This window comes from Oncorhynchus mykiss, chromosome 6 (genome assembly GCF_057628025.1).
Source record: "Oncorhynchus mykiss isolate SJ-2025 chromosome 6, ASM5762802v1, whole genome shotgun sequence".
Lineage (NCBI taxonomy): Eukaryota > Metazoa > Chordata > Actinopteri > Salmoniformes > Salmonidae > Oncorhynchus > Oncorhynchus mykiss.
In genome coordinates this window covers 12,357,844-12,377,305 of record NC_143027.1, presented here as the reverse complement: position 1 = coordinate 12,377,305, position 19,462 = coordinate 12,357,844, and the positions used below count along the sequence as shown (strand labels likewise).

Genomic DNA, 19,462 nt, shown 5'->3' with positions numbered 1-19,462 from the left:
TTTGGCTTGAATGCCAAGCATCACATCTGCAGGAAACCTGGCACCATCCCTACAGTGAAGCATGGTGGCGGCAGCATCATGCTGTGATTATGTTTTTCAGCGGCAGGGACTGGGAGACTAGTGAACGGAGAAAAGTACAGAGATATATTTAATGAAAACCTACTCCAGAGCGCTCTGGACCTTAGACTGGGGAGAAGAATGGGAGAAACTCCCCAATAACAGGTGTGCCAAACTTGTAGCGTCATACCCAAGAAGACTCGAGGCTGTAATCGCTGCCAAAGGTGCTTCAAGAAAGTACTGAGTAAAGGGTCTGAAAACTTATGTTAATGTGATATTTCAGTCTTGTTTTTTTACAAAAAAAGTCAAGGGGTCTGAATACTTTCCGAATGCACTGTAGAGGCCTGTGAGTTCCTTCGTAGTCTAGATACTGAGTTCCCCTCTGTGTTGCAGGACTAACCTTGAGAACCAGATCCTGAAGCCTGGCTTCACCCGTCGAGAGATTGTCATCGTGGAGAACGACGACCCAGGTGGAGTCTTTGAGTTCTCCTCCTTCTCCAGAGGACCCTGGTACATTAACGTACGTCTGACACACACACTTAGATATCATGGTTGTTGATGCTCATCTGTTTCATCCACTGGACTGCATGTTGAAATGACCAACCAGGTCATTTTTGCGAAAGACCATGGCCCCAATGCATCTCAAAGTAGAAGTGCTGATCTATAACCAGTTTAGCCTTTTATATCATAATGAATAAGAGGCAGGACCCGATCCTAGATCAGAACTCCTACTCTGACACTTTTTCTAAATATGGTTAAATCAATGGCTAACCTACATCAAAAACAGCAACACTTCTGACCCATAGTTTGTCCCTTTTTTCTGTGACCTTTGCCCTGTAGGAGGGTGAGGCGGTGGAGCTGAGTGTGATCCGGACCAAGGGGCAGCTACTCAAACAGCTGGTGCAGTACGCACTCATACCCTCGGGCAACACAGAGTTCTACGGCGCTACAGGTGTCCTGGAGTTCAAGCCCGGGGAGAGGGAGGTGCTGGTAGCACTGGTGGCACGGCCTGACGAGGTCCCCGAGGTACAGCTACAGTGCTGTCTGGTATCATGTATGGCATCATGTATGGCATCATGAATGGCATCATGTATGGCATCATGTATGGCATCATGTATGGCATCATGAATGGCATGGACACCTCTTCCTGACTGTTAGGGTGTCACTGGTCTTACAGTTTCCAGTTTGAATTGCCGATGAAATTCAACATCAGTTGATTTTGTTACGATAGTTAACAGTATACAGGTATGTGTTTGAGTGTAGAGCACGGTGGGCAGATTACAGTGAGACAGTCCTGTTATTGTGTGTGTGTGTGTGTGTGTGTGTGTGTGTATGTGTGTGTGTGTGTGTGCGTGTGTGCGTGCGTGCGTGTAGCTGGATGAGACATTCTCGATGGTACTCAGCAGCTACAGCACTCCAGCCAGTCGCCTTGGCAACCACCGAGAGGTCAACATCACGGTGCGCAGGAACGACGACCCCTTCGGGGTCATCGAGTTCATCCGTTCTGGACTGGCAGAGGCCATCAACGAGAGCAAAGGCTCCCAGTCTCACTCAGGTACAATGGAGCAGTGGAGGAACAGTGACTACCAACTATACAGCACTTTAGGACTATGTAGTATAACAAAAGAAATGTAACAGGAAAACAGTTGTGATCATATTTTAAGTCATTTTAATTATTTAAAATGAGGATGCAGTAGAGAGATGATAAAGGAACTAATAGGATTGAGTGTATTGTATTGTGAACAGTGTGTTATGTTGTGGGTCTGCTTGGCAGTGGCCTATCCCGTGGTGAGGAACAGGGGTCACTTCGGGAAGGTGTCAGTGTCCTGGGTCCTAGAGCCCCACATGTCTGCTGACGTCAGCCCCATACAGGGATACATTGTGTTTGCTGAGGGGGAGTATATGAAAAACCTCACCCTCTTCTCTGTACCTGATGAGGTAAAGCTGTCTCTCAAACACAACGGTATCTGACCAACTACTACAATCAGGTCTCCTTGACATAATATATTGTGTGATTTATGTCAATAGAGTTTCATGATTTGGATGGTACTGTATCTTTTCTACACAATAGTGACAGTGTCTTGTTTCCCCATAAGATCCCAGAGGCAATGGAGAATTTCACCATCACTCTCCTCAGTGCGACAGGGGGAGCAAGACTTGGGAACATACTCGACGCCAGCTTGCACATAAACAAAAACGATAACCCGATTTACTTTGCAGGTGAGGATCAAGTTCAGCTGTGAAAAAACATAAAGTGGATATGTCAAGTGACATTGTTTTTATGTCAAGCGACATAGTTTGTCAGTTGACATAAGGTGACATAAGACTCTTGTCTCTCTGTCCTTCAGAGCCTGTGGTTGTCAGGCTTCAGGAGGGGGGCGTGGCTAACTTGACCGTTTTGAGGGCTGGCCCGGCTGACTTCGTTGCCACGGTGATGTATCGCGTGGACTATGGTGAGGCGTCACCTCGTGACTTGGCCCCGCTGAGTAACAACACTGTGCTGGTGTTTGGCGTGGGACAATGGATGAAGAACATCTATGTAGTCGTGGAGGAGGACGACATACCTGAGACCGAAGAACCATTCTATATCATTCTCTACAACACTACAGGTGTGGAAGACTGACTCGCTTTCTTTGCACTGAAACAGACAAGATATTTCTCCTGACCTCGTGATCTGAACAGGAAAAACCCCTGAGCCCTAGTTTTAGCCAATAGCTAAAATCTAGAATGTTGCCTGGTCTGGTCAGGTCACGTGACCAAGAAACCCCCCTGGCCATTCTTATGTTTGATTACGTTCTATTCAATTACTCAATCTAATTTATACTCTCAATACAAGAGCACAAAGTTACATGGGTCAAGTCATTTTGGAGGCAGCTGTAGCACGAATCAACCAGCCTCATTGCATTGACTGTATTTCCATGTTTAGTAGCCAGTCTCTTTGACAGTTCTTTCTGTACATTGGTGAGTAACTGGGTTGATTAGCATTGACTCTGGTGACTCTGAAATGCCCTCCTAATCCCAGACAGGGATGAAAGGCTGTGGGGGAACTTAATTACTGAACTCAGACTCACTCTGCAAGCTGCAGCACACAGCCAGCCCACTACTCGGCCTGCCTGGATGGCTGTATACACATGGACCACTTTGATAGAGAATACGTGTTGACTCACTCTGCTCCATTCCAAGCCTTAGTTTATAAGAGGGCTCTTATGTTTTTGTTGTTGTGGCGGACATCTGCACGCAGAACCCTGACCCTCTCTGCTGGGTTGCGGTGGTTACCGTGTGCTATGTTAATGAGAACACTCTTTCCTTTATGTTATGATATTTAGCATGACAATTACAATGTGCTTATTTCAAAGCAACCTGGTCTCTGTCTCTCTCTGTATTCCTTATAAAAAGCGGAACCACATGCTGAGGACAGACTTTAAAGAGGTTATTTTAAAGAAGACATTTTCGCGTCGTTTTCTTTTACCAACGTGTTATAAAAAATAAAGTTCAAACAAGAACATCATATTATTTTGACTGACTTGAAGGACATTAAATGTTTCTCTCTTGTTCAGTCATTTGTTATTTAATAAAAACAGAGGGACATATTTTTAACAGGCATTGTAAATGTATTCAGTGTCTGCGTGCTTTGAAAGTTTGAAAGTGGTTGAGTAAAAATATCTGACCTTGACACCCGGCAACTAACTGTGTAATTTCACATTGTGACCTGTGTGTGTGTGTGTGTGTGTGTGTGTGTGTGTGTGTGTGTGTGTGTGGGGGGGGGGGGGGGTACAGGTGATGCTGTTGTGTATGGGGGTGACACAGCAACAGTGGTGATTGAGGCCAATGATGAGGCCAACGGAATATTCTCCCTGGAATCGACAGAGAGGCCTGTGAAAGAGGGCAAGACCAACAACTTCTAGTAAGGAAGCCCAGCTTTAATACATCATACACCTGTCCGTGATGCTTACCCAGCCTTAATACATCATACACCTGTCCTTGATGCTTACCCAGCCTTAATACATCATACACCTGTCCGTGATGCTTACCCAGCCTTAATACATCATACACCTGTCCTTGATGCTTACCCAGCCTTAATACATCATACACCTGTCCGTGATGCTTACCCAGCCTTAATACATCATACACCTGTCCTTGATGCTTACCCAGCCTTAATACATCATACACCTGTCCTTGATGCTTACCCAGCCTTAATACATCATACACCTGTCCTTGATGCTTACCCAGCCTCTGGAATCATTTAGCAGCTTTAACTAGAGCGGAGCAATTTGTGTTTTTTGAGGTCAGTTTGGTTTCTGTTAAAATCACAGTTTTCGATTTCGGGTTTCAAAAATAGTTTAGAACATTAAATGCAAATGCATTATGTGGGTTGAATGCTGTAACAACACAGAATTAAACAATTAATACAAGTCCCATGATGGTAGTGACTGCCCCTTACTGCTTATCAACCATCATTTATTCACATCACTTTAATTGAATATTATTATATTATTATATTATTATAAAGTTATTGTGTATATTACATTTATTTTATTTGATGACTTCATTATTTCATTTCAAGTCATCATCTCATCTCTATAGAGCTGCTGCCTATGCTGTCTGACAAAAATCACTATTTTAGTAGTTCTTCAAAGTAAATAAGGCATACTTTTATGACTGCTGAATACCAACTATCAATTACTTAGATGATGTATTTTCAGATAGAGATACATCACGAAGCAACTGCTCTCTATCCCTCTCTCTCATTCTCTGCATCTTCCTCTCTGTGTCTGCACGCCCCACACAGACCGGACAGTTGGCGCCCAGTGGATTATGGTCATTGTAGTTAATTACCGCATTTTTTGTGCTAAACTATGTCTAATATTTTAGCCTGTTGGAAACTACAACTCCCCACTAGATCGCACAGTTTGGGCTTGATCTGATTTGTCTCTAGAGAAACAAAATGAAATGGAATTCAAATAATTGAACCGATGTCAGTCAATTAGTTGTTTAAAAAAACTACAAATTTGACATTTCTGTTAATCTCTCAGAACTAGATCTAACCAAACTTCTTGAGTTGATGATCCTAGCAACTGCTGTCATAATTGAATCCGGGACTGTGTCAGTTTGGGTCCTTGGGGGCCGTAGTGTCTGTGGCACTCTTCTCTCTCAGTCCCTCATGCAGTCCTGTCATCTCCTAGTGTTATCAGGGCCAGGGGACACTTTGGCAACGTGACGGTGTTCTGGCGCCTTTATGCCAATGACACAGCCCTGGAGCCTGGTCATGAGTTCATCAACACCTCTGGCTCCATCACCTTCACCACGGGAGAGGAGACCAAGCCCATCGTCCTGCAGGCCATCTCAGACCAGCTCCCGGAGTTCAACGAGTTCTATGTCCTCAGGCTCATCAACATCTCAGGTAGGGGAGGTGAGGCATGAGGCAGGTATGCTCCAGGTGAGGTATGTGGAAACAAAGCTGAAGTATCTTCTTGACTGGAACATCAATATCTGAGATTGCTACCCATGTTCTCTCAGTTGAAATGGGATGGCATGGGTTAGTCCTGAATTACTCTGTGTCACATTACACATATTGTTGACATTAAAGCATTAACCATTTCCTTTCCGGTGATACTTCATAGGTGGTTACCCTGGCGAGGGCGGCCGATTGGCTACTACATCCCTCAACGCATCCGTCCTGATACCCTTCAACGATGACCCCTTTGGAGTGTTCGCCATAGCTGATGACAACCTGGACCAGGAAGTGGCTGAGGACGTCCTGTCAGAACTGGACATGTCTGATGTCACTTCCTTCAACATACTGCGGCAGCAGGGCACCTTCGGGGATGTGCGGGTTGCCTGGGAGATCGTATCCGACCGTTTCCCTCTCGGCCTCCCTCCTATGCAGGACCTCCTTCTCAGCGCCTTCTTCCCCAAGGAGGTGGAGCTCAGGCCCCACTCCAGGAGGCACCACTCAGGCACCGATGCCTGGCTCTTCTCGGGCCGCCAGGGGGCCTACGGCACCATCAGCCCAGAGGACGGGCCTGGCAACCTGGCTAACTTCACCTTCTCGGTCTGGCTGATTCCCAGGCTGGACACCAACGGCTTCATCGTGTCTAAGGGTAACAGTAACAGGACTTTGTACTATGGGGTGAAGGTCCATACTAATGAGTCTCATGTGAGCGTGATGCTGTACTACACAGCCCTGGGGGCCAACTACACCCAGGTGGCCCGGACCACGGCAGAGAGGTTTGTGGAGGACAACGTGTGGCTCCATGTGGTGATCACGGCGGGTGATGGGATGATTGAGTTCTTCCTGGATGGGTACCTCATGCCCGGAGGGGTCAAGAGTCTAAAAGGAGAGGCCATCACTGACGGTGAGTCCCAAGAATGTAATTATCTCTTAAAGACAGGAGTCCTAATACTTATTAAGACCTTATGGGAGTGTCTTGTTTACTGTAGGAGTTACAAACTGTACAGGGCTTCTACTCCACTAGCTAGAGTTCAATCCTCTTCCTGTAGCTATGACAACCACCTCAGTCCTGTAAAGGGCATGTTATGTATCTGATTCTGCATAGTTCAATTATTTGAGTTAACGATAATAAAGGTATAGCTGTTAATTAAAGATGTCCAAAATGAAAAGTTTGAAAGGATTGTTATAGTTGTGTTGTTGCATAGGCCAAACCTAGACCCCTGACAACAGTAACCTTCATGAAGCTTCTCCACTGAGCTTCTTCACTCTCAGCAGACAGAGACCTCACCATACTGTACAAATGTCTCCTTTGATGTCAATGTCTTCATCAATCTGACGTCACTGGTGGTCTGTGAGTGAGCGCTGTGGGACCCTGCTCGTCTCCTCACTCTCTTGGCCCACGTCTGGTCAGGGAAGCTCTAGTTAAAAACCCACTATGCATTCCTCCTCTCCCATTCCTCCTCTCCCATTCCTCCTCTCTCCTTCCTCCACTCCCATTCCTCCACTCCCATTCCTCAGCTCCCATTCCTCCTCTCCCATTCCTCCTCTCCCATTCCTCCTCTCCCAATCCTCCTCTCCCAATCCACCTCTCCCATTCCTCCTCTCCCATTCCTCCTCTCTCCTTCCTCCGCTCCCATTCCTCTGCTCCCATTCCTCCTCTCCCATCACTCAGCTCCCATTCCTCCTCTCCCATTCCTCCTCTCCCATTCCTCCTCTCCCATTACTCCTCTCTCCTTCCTCCTCTCCAATTCCTCCTCTCCCATTCCTCCTCTCTCCTTCCTCCACTCCCATTCCTCTGCTCCCATTCCTCCGCTCCCATTCCTCCTCTCCCATTACTCCTCTCTCCTTCCTCCTCTCCCATTCCTCCTCTCCCATTCCTACTCTCCCATTCCTCCTCTCCCATTCCTCTGCTCCCATTCCTCCGCTCCCATTCCTCCTCTCCCATTTCTCCTCTCCCATTACTCCTCTCTCCTTCCTCCTCTCCCATTACTCAGCTCCCATTCCTCCTCTCCCATTACTCAGCTCCCATTCCTCCTCTCCCATTACTCAGCTCCCATTCCTCCTCTCCCATTCCTCCTCTCCCATTCCTCCTCTCCCATTACTCCTCTCTCCTTCCTCCTCTCCCATTCCTCCTCTCCCATACCTCCTCTCTTCTTCCTCCACTCCCATTCCTCCACTCCCATTCCTCCGCTCCCATTCCTCCTCTCCCATTCCACCTCTCCCATTCCTACTCTCCCATTCCTCCTCTCCCATTCCTCTGCTCCCATGCCTCCGCTCCCATTCCTCCTCTCCCATTACTCCTCTCTCCTTCCTCCTCTCCCATACCTCCTCTCTCCTTCCTCCACTCCCATTCCTCCACTCCCATTCCTCCGCTCCCATTCCTCCTCTCCCATTACTCCTCTCTCCTTCCTCCTCTCCCATTCCTCCTCTCCCATTCCTCCTCTCTCCTTCCTCCTCTCCCATTCCTCCTCTCCCATTACTCAGCTCCCATTCCTCCTCTCCCATTACTCAGCTCCCATCCCTCCTCTCCCATTCCTCCTCTCCCATTCCTCCTCTCCCATTCCTCCGCTCCCATTCCTCCGCTCCCATTCCTCCACTCCCATTCCTCCACTCCCATTCCTCCTCTCCCATTCCTCCTCTCCCATTACAACTCTCCCATTCCTCCTCTCCCATTCCTCCTTTCCCATTCCTCCTCTCCTATTGTTTGGACTTACAGAGACTCAGCAATGCTTGAGCGAGCACTTAGCCACCATTGTTACATTGGACATTGTTACAGGCAGATGAAAGCAGGCTGCAGTTTTCGTTCTCCCCCAATAACTGAAGACAATGTGCTTTCTGTAGCCCCCCCCCTTCAATCAAATGGATATACATGTAAACAACAGACACGTCCCATACTGTCAATCCAAACAGTGTTCTACTGCTTTTTCTGAGAGCTTTCTCTGAGGGCTTTGTCCGTGGTCACCGTGGAGAGCTTCCTCTATTTGTATTTTTTTTGCTGTTGCAATGCTCGCTGGTGGTCTGTGTGTGTGTGTGTGTGTGTGTGTGGTGAGGTGGGGGGCACTGTAGCATTAATTAATCATTCTGGAATGGATACACTGTACAATACATGCTTGTCAGATTCTCTGAATACAAAAAGCATTTTTTTTTGACAGCAGCATGATCACCTACTGCTTGATGTTTTTCTGAGTGTATTCTTCTACCTCCTGTGTGTGTTGCAGGTTTAGCTCCTGTGCGGATCGGCTCGGACCCCTACGGAGAGGAGCGTTACACGGGCCTCCTGCAGGATCTGCGTCTCTACCACAGCAGACTGAACCGCTCAGAGATCCACGAGCTCCACGCGCAGCCCGCCAAGACGGACCTGAGGAACATCTCTGGCTACCTGCAGTACAGGCAGGACGAGAGGCAGAAGGCCTTTGTGGTGAAGGTGCGGGACGACAAGGAGGAGGAGGGGGAGGAGGTGTTCTACTTGCAGCTGGTGGCGGCCCACGGGGGGGCGCGCCTCCCCCTCCCCCGCCCCACCGCCACCCTACGGGTGATGAAGAGTGACAACGCCAACGGCTTCTTTGGCTTCACCGGCACCTGCATACCAGACGTAAGACACACACACACACACACACACGGGTCGCATTAGCTTTCAGAAATCTGCATTTTCAAAACGCAGAACATAAAAAATCTATGTTTTGAACCATTTCACTTTCATTTTTTCTTCAATAGAGTGATCAGGGGCGAGCAACTAGTTTTTCTTCACACAAAATACATTAGTGCAACACATTCGGCAGAAAGTATAATGCTATTTGGCTGGCAGCCACCCATGCATTAACTTACATTAGCTCACAAGTACATTAACTTACAATGAAAAATTAAGGTATTTTTTCGCAAAAACTATGCATGGCCATCACATTTCTAATATTTATCATAGAAAGAATGTAGCCAGCTACATTTCCTGATGTTTTGCTTGAAGTTAATCTTGCATTTTAACCTGCTACCAGAGGAAAAACTACACCAGATGAAAGTACCAGAGAAAAGTAGCCTACACATCAGTCAGAGGCTGCCTGGTGATCCAATGAGGAGAGCAAAGATATTTAATCCTGATGGAGAAGTGCAACTGAAGCACAAAATTTGTCCTTTTACAGTCATGATTTCGTTTGAACCCTGATTGAAGCCGAGCAGAATTCATTTATTTTTTTAGATCTGTTTTTTTTTTAAACGCAGCAATATATTTATTTTGCGTTTTATCTTTCCTTTTCTGCATGAAAACGCAGAATCCTGCGTTAACACGACCCCTGATACATACACACACGCACACATACAGTATCTTACCTGCTTTACAGAATAAACGAGACACTATTGACACTATCGAGATGAAATGTAGACCCCACTTGCCAACTAAGGCAGTCATTCGTACAGCTCTGAACCTGACTGACACATCAGCAAAATGATGTAAGAAAAACAGCACACTGGAGAACAGCACATTATTGTCACGTTCTCTGACTAGCTTTGAGCCATGTACACTGAGAATATGGATATTTGGTTACCTAGAAAGACATGTAATTGAAGCCAGTGGTTTGTGTGTCCTCGTGCATATTTAACCAGTGTTCACGCCTGGGTGGAGGAAGTGTGCGCTCAGCCCTTTAGAGAGACGGGACACATGGCATCTCTGATGGCTCCTCTCAGGTAGAGCAAAAGGTGATAGACCAGGCATTCCCATGGAAGTAGAGTCCCAGTAGCAGAACAGGTGGTAGACCAGGGGATGGCATTCCATCAGAACAAGGGTCCCTCTAATTCTGCATGGGGACAAAGGGACTCAGAGGCATGTGTGGCTATCGGGTGTCTCTTTGCAAATCACATCATGACTCTGCAGGAATTAGAGGAGGGCTGTCCATGAAAGAGCAAAGGTACATTTTTGGAATGAGTCGTGTCAGTCTTGAATTGATAACAAGTTGTGATATCTTGTCAGAGTTTGTCATCAAATGAAAGTTTGTTTACAATTTTGATGTGTGATGTGACAATATGGTTTAAAATGTCACAATGTCTGGTTGGTTTAGGGAGCATCATTAACAACCCGGCTCTGTGCCTGTCCTCTCTGTCCTTCCTCTATGGCCAGACGACAGAGGAAGGCTCCACCATCTCCTGTGTTATTGAGCGGACGCGTGGGGTTCTGGACCACGTCTATGTGAACTACACGGTCACTCAGCTTCACTCAGACAGCCAGGCTCCGGCCCACCAGGACTTTACCAAGGCCAGCGGCTCGGTGCTCTTTCTTCCCGGTCAGCGCTCTGAGGTGTGGAGGAACAACCAGAGTCACACACACACACACACACACACACACACACACACACACACACACACACACACACACACACACACACACACACACACACACACGCACTGTACATACACTCACACACACTGTACATACACTCACACACACTGTACACACACTCACACATGCACGTGCATGCACACAAACACACTGAAAGGTCAGACAAACAAGTCAGGAGAAATGTTTTACCATTCATCTACATTTCTGACCATATTTCATCCCAGAAAACTATTTTCATCCACTCAGTAGTGTTGGTAACTTCTAGCCCCACCTAGTGGCTGAGAGGAATATGTTGTTCTGGTCAACGGTGCTTGATAATGATTAGGCTTAGCTACAAATCCACTACAGACACTAAAGCCTGCAAACAAATACATTATGAATATCTACACATATCTACGCAGTTAATTTTAGATTGAAATCTTGACTATCTCTCATGTGTTATGACATCATCTCCCTGCCACTCCCAGGTCCTGAACCTGCTGGTGTTGAATGATGACACCCCTGAGTTCGCAGAGTCCTTCCAGGTCACTCTGGTGTCAGCAGAGTCAGGCGATGGGAAGCCAGGCTCCACCCCCACCAGTGGATCCAGCATCAATCCTGACAACTCAGCTACCAGGGTCACCGTCATGGCCAGCGACCATCCCTATGGTGCAGGGAGAGACACACAAACACACACACCCCTGTGCCACCCCAGAAGAACCTCAAACTGATTTTCACATCATACTGCCTAATGCCAATTCTCATCCAGAGTACATGAATCAAGAACTGCAGATATCTGTAAAAACACATAGTTGACAAACACAAGACGTTTTGCTTATAATCTGTTGGAAATAGGTTCAGTTTGTGGCATAATGTAAAAACACTGTATCAAACTGCTGTTGGTGCGAGTCAATCATCAACTGTTGATATACATTTGTCACAGACACAGTTAGATCACTCATAGTTATGGATGTTCCCATGTTATGAATGTATCAGTAATATGTCATGTATTGATCCCCTCGCTGATCATCTCTGACCAGGCTTATTGTTCTATGAAGCTAGATGAGCAGCTGTTGTGAGTACTGGTCTCCCTCTCTCCCAGGTCTGCTCCAGTTCCAGCCGAGCCTGCCGGCTGAGGGCATAATCCCCCCGGCAACAGAGCCTGCCCACGTCACGGTCAACGAGGACGATGGCGAGGTTCGCCTGCTGGTGGCCAGGGCCCAAGGCCTCCTGGGAAGAGTCATGGTCGGCTACAGGACCTCACCGTTTACCGCCGCCAGCCCCGAGGACTATGAGGTAATTTCCTGCCATCCTTGTACTGTAGATCAGCATCTCAGACAGACACAGGGATGGATGGTCACTTGCACATTTAAAAAAAAAATCTCCTAATACAAGAATGATACATGATTTATGATTTAGGAATGTGTGTTTAGATATGATTTTACCCGTAAGAACGTCCTATTCGATCCTTATACTTGGCTATCTGCTGCGCTTTTATTTTGAAAAGATTAAGAGAATAATAAGGCATACCCTACATAATGTTTGAGTCACTAGACTAACTCCTTTGATGGCTGTTTGATTGGTTGTCACTAGACTAACTCCTTTGATGGCTGTTTGATTGGTTGTCACTAGACTAACTCCTTTGATGGCTGTTTGATAGGTTGTCACTAGACTAACTCCTTTGATGGCTGTTTGATAGTGAGCTTGTGCTAACTCCCCAAGCTAACCCCTTGTTCCCTACCTACTCTACCTGCACTTGTTCCATGGCCCATACAGGACTCAGACGGCATGCTAGACTTCTTGCCAGGAGAACGCTTCAAGTACATCAGTGTGATCGTCATAGACAACCCCGTCCCTGAGTTGGACAAGGTGTTCAGAGTGGAGCTCTACAACCCTGACGGAGGAGGTAAAACAGATACCATTGATTGATTGATTGATTGATTGATTGATTGATTGATTGATTGTCCAATTGGTGATGATCTTCTTACCACCTCTTCTCTTGTTTCTGATCATTGTAAATAGTCCACCTTCCTATCCTGTAATCATATCTGTCAGTGTGTCCCACCCCTGAAATCCTGCTCTAACTGATCCTTTGCCTGTGTTCTGCAACTTTGTGTGCTCCCGTGTGTTTCCGTGTGCTCCTGTGTGCTGTACTCCCCAATGATCCCCACTACTCTGGTGTGCTCCTGTGTGCTGTACTCCCCAATGATCCCCACTACTCTGGTGTGCTCCTGTGTGCTGTACTCCCCAATGATCCCCACTACTCTGGTGTGCTCCTAAAGTGGGTCAGTTCCTTGGCAGTGGCAGTGGAGAAAGTGACACTGACTTCTTCCACTTGACCTCTCACCACCGTGGTAAGACCACCTCCCCTACACCTCCCCCCAAATACCTCCCATCCTTTTAGACTGTCCCTCTCCTCCTAAGCATATGTATATATTGTTGGGAGAGGTGTTACGTCCTCTGTAGTTCTTACCCTACTCTGATAAGGCCAGGCTCTGTGTGTGTGTGTGTTTGCATGTATGCGCTTGTCTTTGCGTGCTCACACCTCAATGTGTGCCTTTGTATGCGTGTGCGTGTGTGCTTGCGTGCCTTCGTGTGTGCGTGTGTGCTTGCGTGCCTTCGTGTGTGTGTGTGTGTGTGCTTGCGTGCCTTCGTGTGTGTGTGCTTGCGTGCCTTCGTGTGTGTGTGCTTGCGTGCCTTCGTGTGTGTGTGTGTGTGTGCTTGCGTGCCTTTGCGTGTGTGTGTGTGTGCTTGCGTGCCTTCGTGTGTGTGTGTGTGCTTGCGTGCCTTCGTGTGTGTGTGTGGGATTAAAATGTCAATGGTTCCAGTGATCTGTGACCGGGGAGAGGGATGTGGGAAAAGTAAATAGAAATTCTATTGAGATGAGGGCAGCAGTGGTAAGTGGTGAACAGAAAATGTCCCAGGTCCCAGGGATCATTGTTTCTCTGTAGGGCTTCACCCTCTCCCTTATTAAAAACCCACAATGCACTGCAGGGTTCAGGACTAGCATTTCAAGAGGATCAATAGGATTCGATTGGAATTCAGTTCTACACAATGTGGCACAATAGGAAGCAGTCATTGATTTTTGGTTATGAAAATAATGACAGGGTTTACAGTGTGTGCTACTCCCCTGGCTGTCACACGTTGTGATGTCCCGATAGTTAAACACCTGTATGTCTTTCTAGCCAGCTTGGGAGTCGCCTCCCATATCACTGTGACCATCGCTGCCTCTGACGACGCACACGGAGTGTTTCAGTTCAGCTTGGACTCTCTGTCTGTCAATGGCACCGAGCCTGAGGAGGGACGCAGCACTGTGCTGCTGCAGGTCAGTGTGTGTTTGTGTGTATCTCTGTGTGTATCTCTGTGTTTCAGTGTGTGTATCTCTGTGTGTATCTCTGTGTTTCAGTGTGTGTGTCTCTGTGTGTATCTCTGTGTTTCAGTGTGTGTGTCTCTGTGTGTATCTCTGTGTTTCAGTGTGTGTGTGTGTATCTCTGTGTTTCAGTGTGTGTGTGTGTGTATCTCTGTGTTTCAATGTGTGTGTGTGTGTCTTTGTGTGTATCTCTGTGTTTCAGTGTGTGTCTCTGTGTGTATCTCTGTGTTTCAGTGTGTGTGTCTCTGTGTGTATCTCTGTGTTTCAGTGTGTGTGTGTATCTCTGTGTTTCAATGTGTGTGTGTGTGTGTGTGTGTGTCTCTGTGTTTCAGTGTGTTTGTGTTTACTCTACTCTCTCTCTGGGCCCCCTCTCTAACCATCTCAGGTGATGCGGTTGTTCGGTGCCTTGTCCAAAGTAACTGTATTCTGGGAGGCTGATGTCAGCTCTGAGGAAGACCTCATCAGCAGGGCCGGGAACATAACCTTCCAAGTGGGCCAGACCAGGGGGGAGATTGAGCTCCAGGTGGCCCAGGACGAGGTGCCGGAGCTGGACAAGAGATTCGGTGTGTCCCTAGTCAACGTCTCCCATGGGCGTCTGGGTTTGAGGACTGAGGCCACTGTGACCGTGCTGGCCAGTGACGACCCCTATGGAGTGTTTGTGTTCTCTGAGAGCAGCAGGCCGGTCCGCCTGCCTGAGGGCCACACCCTGGTCACCCTCACCATCTACAGGCAGAGGGGGCTGATGGGAAGGGTGCGCGTTACATATGGGACCCTGAGTGAGGCTGACGCCGCCCCCTTCATGACCCCGGGGGTGGGCCGGGCCAACGAGGGGAAGGACTTTGTCCCCCTCCTGGAGTCGGTGGGGTTCGCAGCCAATCAGAGTGAGGCTAAAGTAACCCTTCGAGTGCTGGATGATGACGAGCCGGAGAGGGATGAGTCTGTATTCATGGAGCTGATCAGTGTCAATCTCATAGGAGGAGGACAGCATGAGAGATTAAGTAAATCACTGCAACATGTTCACATCGCAACTATGAATATCCAGGCTTATACATGGTCAACATACAATATATATATATATGTACACTACATATACAAAAACTAATATATATATATATATATAAACACTATATGTACATACACTATATAAACTATCGTTCAAAAGTTTGGGGTCACTTAGAAATGTCCTTGTTTTTGAAAGAAAAGCACATTTTTTGTCCATTAAAATAACATCAGATTTATCAGAAATACAGTGTAGACATTGTTAATGTTGTAAATGACTATTGTAGCTGGAAATGGCAGATTTTTTATGGAATATCCAGATAGGCGTTCAGAGGTCCATTATCAGCAACCATCACTCTTGTGTTCCAATGGCACGTTGTGTTAGCTAATCCAAGTTCATCATTTTAAACGGCTAATTGATCATTAGAAAAAACTTTTGCAATTATGTTAGCACAGCTGAAAACTTTTGTGCTGATCAAAGAAGCAATAAAACTGGGTTTCTTTAGACTAGGTGAGTGTCTGGAGTATCAGCATTTGTGGGTTCGATTACAGGCTCAAAATGTCCAGAAACAAAGACCTTTCTTCTGAAACTTGTCAGTCTATTCTTGTTCTGAGAAATGAAGGCTATTCCATGCGAGAAATTGCCAAGAAACTGAAGATCTCATACAACGCTGTGTACTACTCCCTTCACAGAACAGCGCAAACTGGCCCTAACCAGAATAGAAAGTGGAGTGGGAGGCCCCGGTGCACAACTGAGCAAGAGGACAAGTACATTAGTGTGTCTAGTTTGAGAAACAGACGCCTCACAAGTCCTCAACTGGCAGATTCATTAAATAGTACCCGCAAAACACCAGTCAACAGTGAAGAGGTGACTCCGAGATGCTAGCCTCTGTACAACTATGTAGATATTCCTCCAGCTACAATGGTCATTTAGTACATAAACAATGTCAATTTGATCAATTTGAAGTTATTTTAATGGGCAAAAATTTAGCTTTTCTTTCAAAAACGTGGACATTTCTAAGTGAGCCCAAACTTTTGAACGATAGTGTACATAAACTATATATACAGACATTCATTATATATATGTACTCTATATATACATTCACTATATATATATATACACACACACAGTTGGGCAAAAAGTATTTAGTCAGCCACCAATTGTGCAAGTTCTCCCACTTAAAAAGATGAGAGAGGCCTGTAATTTTCATCATAGGTACACTTCGACTGTGACAGACAAAATGGGAAAAAAAATCCAGAAAATCACATTGTAGGATTTTTTATGAATTTATTTGCACATTATGGTGGAAAATAAGTATTTGGTCTCCTTCAAACAAGCAAGATTTCTGGCTCTCACACACCTGTAACTTCTTCTTTAAGAGGCTCCTCTGTCCTCCACCTGTATTAATGGCACCTGTTTGAACTTGTTCTCAGTATAAAATACACATGTCCACAACCTCAAACAGTCACATTCCAAACTCCACTATGGCCAAGACCAAAGAGCAGTCAAAGGACACCAGAAACAAAATTGTAGACCTGCACCAGGCTGGGAAGACTGAATCTGCAATAGGCAAGCAGCTTGGTTTGAAGAAATCAACTGTGGGAGCAATTATTAGGAAATGGAAGACATACAAGACCACTGATAATCTCCCTCGATCTGGGGCTCCACGCAAGATCTCACCCAGTGGGGTCAAAATGATCACAGCAAAAATCCCAGAACCACACGGGGGGACATAGTGAATGACCTGCAGAGAGCTGGGACCAAAGTAACAAAGCCTACCATCAGTAACACACTATGCCGCCAGGGACTCAAATCCTGCAGTGCCAGACGTGTCCCCCTGCTTAAGCCAGTACATGTCCATGCCCGTCTGAAGTTTGCTAGAGAGCATCTGGATGATCCAGAAGAAGATTGGGAGAATGTCATATGGTCAGATGAAACCAAAATAGAACCTTTTGGTAAAAACTAAACTTGTCGTGTTTGGAGGACAAAGAATGCTGAGTTGCATCCAAAGAACACCATACCTACTGTGAAGCATGGGGGTGGAAACATCATGCTTTGTGGCTGTTTTTCTGTAAAGGGACCAGGACGACTGATCCGTGTAAAGGAAAGAATGAATGGGGCCATGTATCGTGAGATTTTGAGTGAAAACCTCCTTCCATCAGCAAGGGCATTGAAGATGAAATGTGGCTGGGTCTTTCAGCATGACAATGATCCCAAATAACACCGCCCGGGCAACGAAGGAGTGGCTTCGTAAGAAGCATTTCAAGGTCCTGGAGTGGCCTAGCCAGTCTCCAGATCTCAACCCCAAAGAAAATCTTTGGAGGGAGTTGAAAGTCCGCGTTGCTCAGCAACAGCCCCAAAACATCACTGCTCTAGAGGAGATCTGCATGGAGGAATGGGCCAAAATACCAGCAGCAGTGTGTGAAAACCTTGTGAAGACTTGAATACTTTTTTGCCCCACTGTATGTATATATATATACATTCACTATATTTAAACACTATATATACATATTAGGTTGGAGTCCTTAAAACTCATTTTTCAACCACTCCACAAATTTCATGTTAACAAACTACAGTTTTGGCAAGTCGGTTAGGACATCTACTTTGTGCATGACACAAGTAATTTTTCCAACAATTGTTTACATACAGATTATCACAATTCCAGTGGGTCAGAAGTTTACATACACTAAGTTGACTGAGCCTTTAAACAGCTTCGAAAATTCCAGAAAATGATGTCATGGCTTTAGAAGCTTCTGATAGGCTAATTAACATAATTTGAGTCAATTGGAGGTGTACCTGTGAATGTATTTCAAGGCCTACCTTCAAACGCAGTGCCTCTTTGCTTGACATTATGGAAAAATCAAAAGAAATCAGCCAAGACCTCAGAAAAAACACTGTAGATCAAGTCTGGTTCATCCTTGGGAGCAATTTCCCAATGCCTGAAGGTACCACGCAGCTGTCATACCACTCAGGAAGGAGACGCGTTCTGTATCCTAGAGATGAATGTACTTTGGTGTGAAAAGTGCAAATCAATCCCAGAACAACAACAAAGGACCTTGTGAAGATGCTGGGGTAAAAACGGTACAAAAGGATCTATATCCACAGTAAAACGAGTCCTATATCGACATAACCTGAAAGGCTGCTCAGCAAGGAAGAAGCCACTGCTCCAAAACCACCATAAAAAAGCCAGACTACGGTTTGCAACTGCACATGGGGACAAAGATCATACTTTTTGGAGAAATGTCCTTGGGTTTGATGAAACAAAAATATAACTGTTTGGCCATAATGACCATTTTTATGTTTGGAGGAAAAAGGGGGAAGCTTGCAAGCCGAAGAACACCATCTTAACCGTGAAGCACAGAGGTGGCAGCATCATTTTGTGGGGGTGCTTTGCTGCAGGAGGGACTGGTGCACTTCACAAAATAGATGGCATCATGAGGGAGGGAAATTATGTGGATATGTTGAAGCAACATCTCAAGACAGTTAAAGCTTGGTCGCAAATGGGTCTTCCAAATGGACAGTGACCCCAAGCATACTTCCAAAGTTGTGGCAAAATGGCTTCAGGACAACAAAGTCAAGGTATTGGAGTGGCCATCACAAAGCCCTGACCTCAATCCCATAGAAAATTTGTGGGCAGAACTGAAAAAGCGTGTGCGAGCAAGGAGGCATTCAAACCTGACTCAGTTACATGAAAGAAAGAAAAGCTGAAATAAAGTGGTGATCCTAACTGACCTAAGACAGGGACTTTTTACTCTGATTAAATGTCAGGAATTGTGAAAAATTGAGTTTAAATGTATTTGGCTAAGGTGTATGTAAATTTCCGACTTCAAATGTTCACTATATATTCTAAAGTATGTGGACACCCCTTCAAATGAGTGAATTTGGCTATTTCAGCCACACCCATTGCTGACAGGTGTATAAAATCGAGCACACAGCCATGCAATCTCCATAGACATACATTGACAGGAGAATGGCCTTACTGAAGAGCTTATTGACTTTCAACATGGCAAGGTCATAGAATGCCACCTTTCCAACAAGTCAGTTCGTCAAATTTCTGTCCTGCTACAGCTGCCCCAGTCAACTGTAAGTGCTGATTTTGTGAAGTGGAAACGTCTAGGAGCAACAACGGCTCAACCATAAAGTGGTAGACCACACAAGCTCACAGAACGGGACTGCCGAGTGCTGAAGTGTGTAAAACTCATCTGTCCTCGGTTGCAACACTCCCTACCGAGTTCCGAACTGCCTCTGGTAGCAACGTCAGCACAATACCTGTTCATCGGG

The 19,462-nt window shown here is 46.1% G+C and overlaps 1 protein-coding gene across 1 annotated transcript in view; it reads left to right on the top strand.

The window, feature by feature from the left end:
* LOC110525279 (adhesion G protein-coupled receptor V1) overlaps positions 1 to 19,462 on the top strand; it is a 255,023-nt gene that overhangs the window by 56,103 nt on the left and 179,458 nt on the right. The window contains exons 12-28 of the mRNA XM_036979421.2: positions 451 to 577; positions 898 to 1,083; positions 1,432 to 1,612; positions 1,832 to 1,995; positions 2,154 to 2,277; positions 2,406 to 2,666; positions 3,835 to 3,961; positions 5,241 to 5,458; positions 5,679 to 6,413; positions 8,728 to 9,101; positions 10,614 to 10,790; positions 11,300 to 11,480; positions 11,914 to 12,107; positions 12,588 to 12,717; positions 13,094 to 13,165; positions 13,997 to 14,136; positions 14,567 to 15,179. Coding sequence (XP_036835316.2) covers positions 451 to 577; positions 898 to 1,083; positions 1,432 to 1,612; positions 1,832 to 1,995; positions 2,154 to 2,277; positions 2,406 to 2,666; positions 3,835 to 3,961; positions 5,241 to 5,458; positions 5,679 to 6,413; positions 8,728 to 9,101; positions 10,614 to 10,790; positions 11,300 to 11,480; positions 11,914 to 12,107; positions 12,588 to 12,717; positions 13,094 to 13,165; positions 13,997 to 14,136; positions 14,567 to 15,179 — 4,004 coding nt within the window. The remainder of the gene's footprint in view (positions 1 to 450; positions 578 to 897; positions 1,084 to 1,431; positions 1,613 to 1,831; positions 1,996 to 2,153; positions 2,278 to 2,405; positions 2,667 to 3,834; positions 3,962 to 5,240; positions 5,459 to 5,678; positions 6,414 to 8,727; positions 9,102 to 10,613; positions 10,791 to 11,299; positions 11,481 to 11,913; positions 12,108 to 12,587; positions 12,718 to 13,093; positions 13,166 to 13,996; positions 14,137 to 14,566; positions 15,180 to 19,462) is intronic.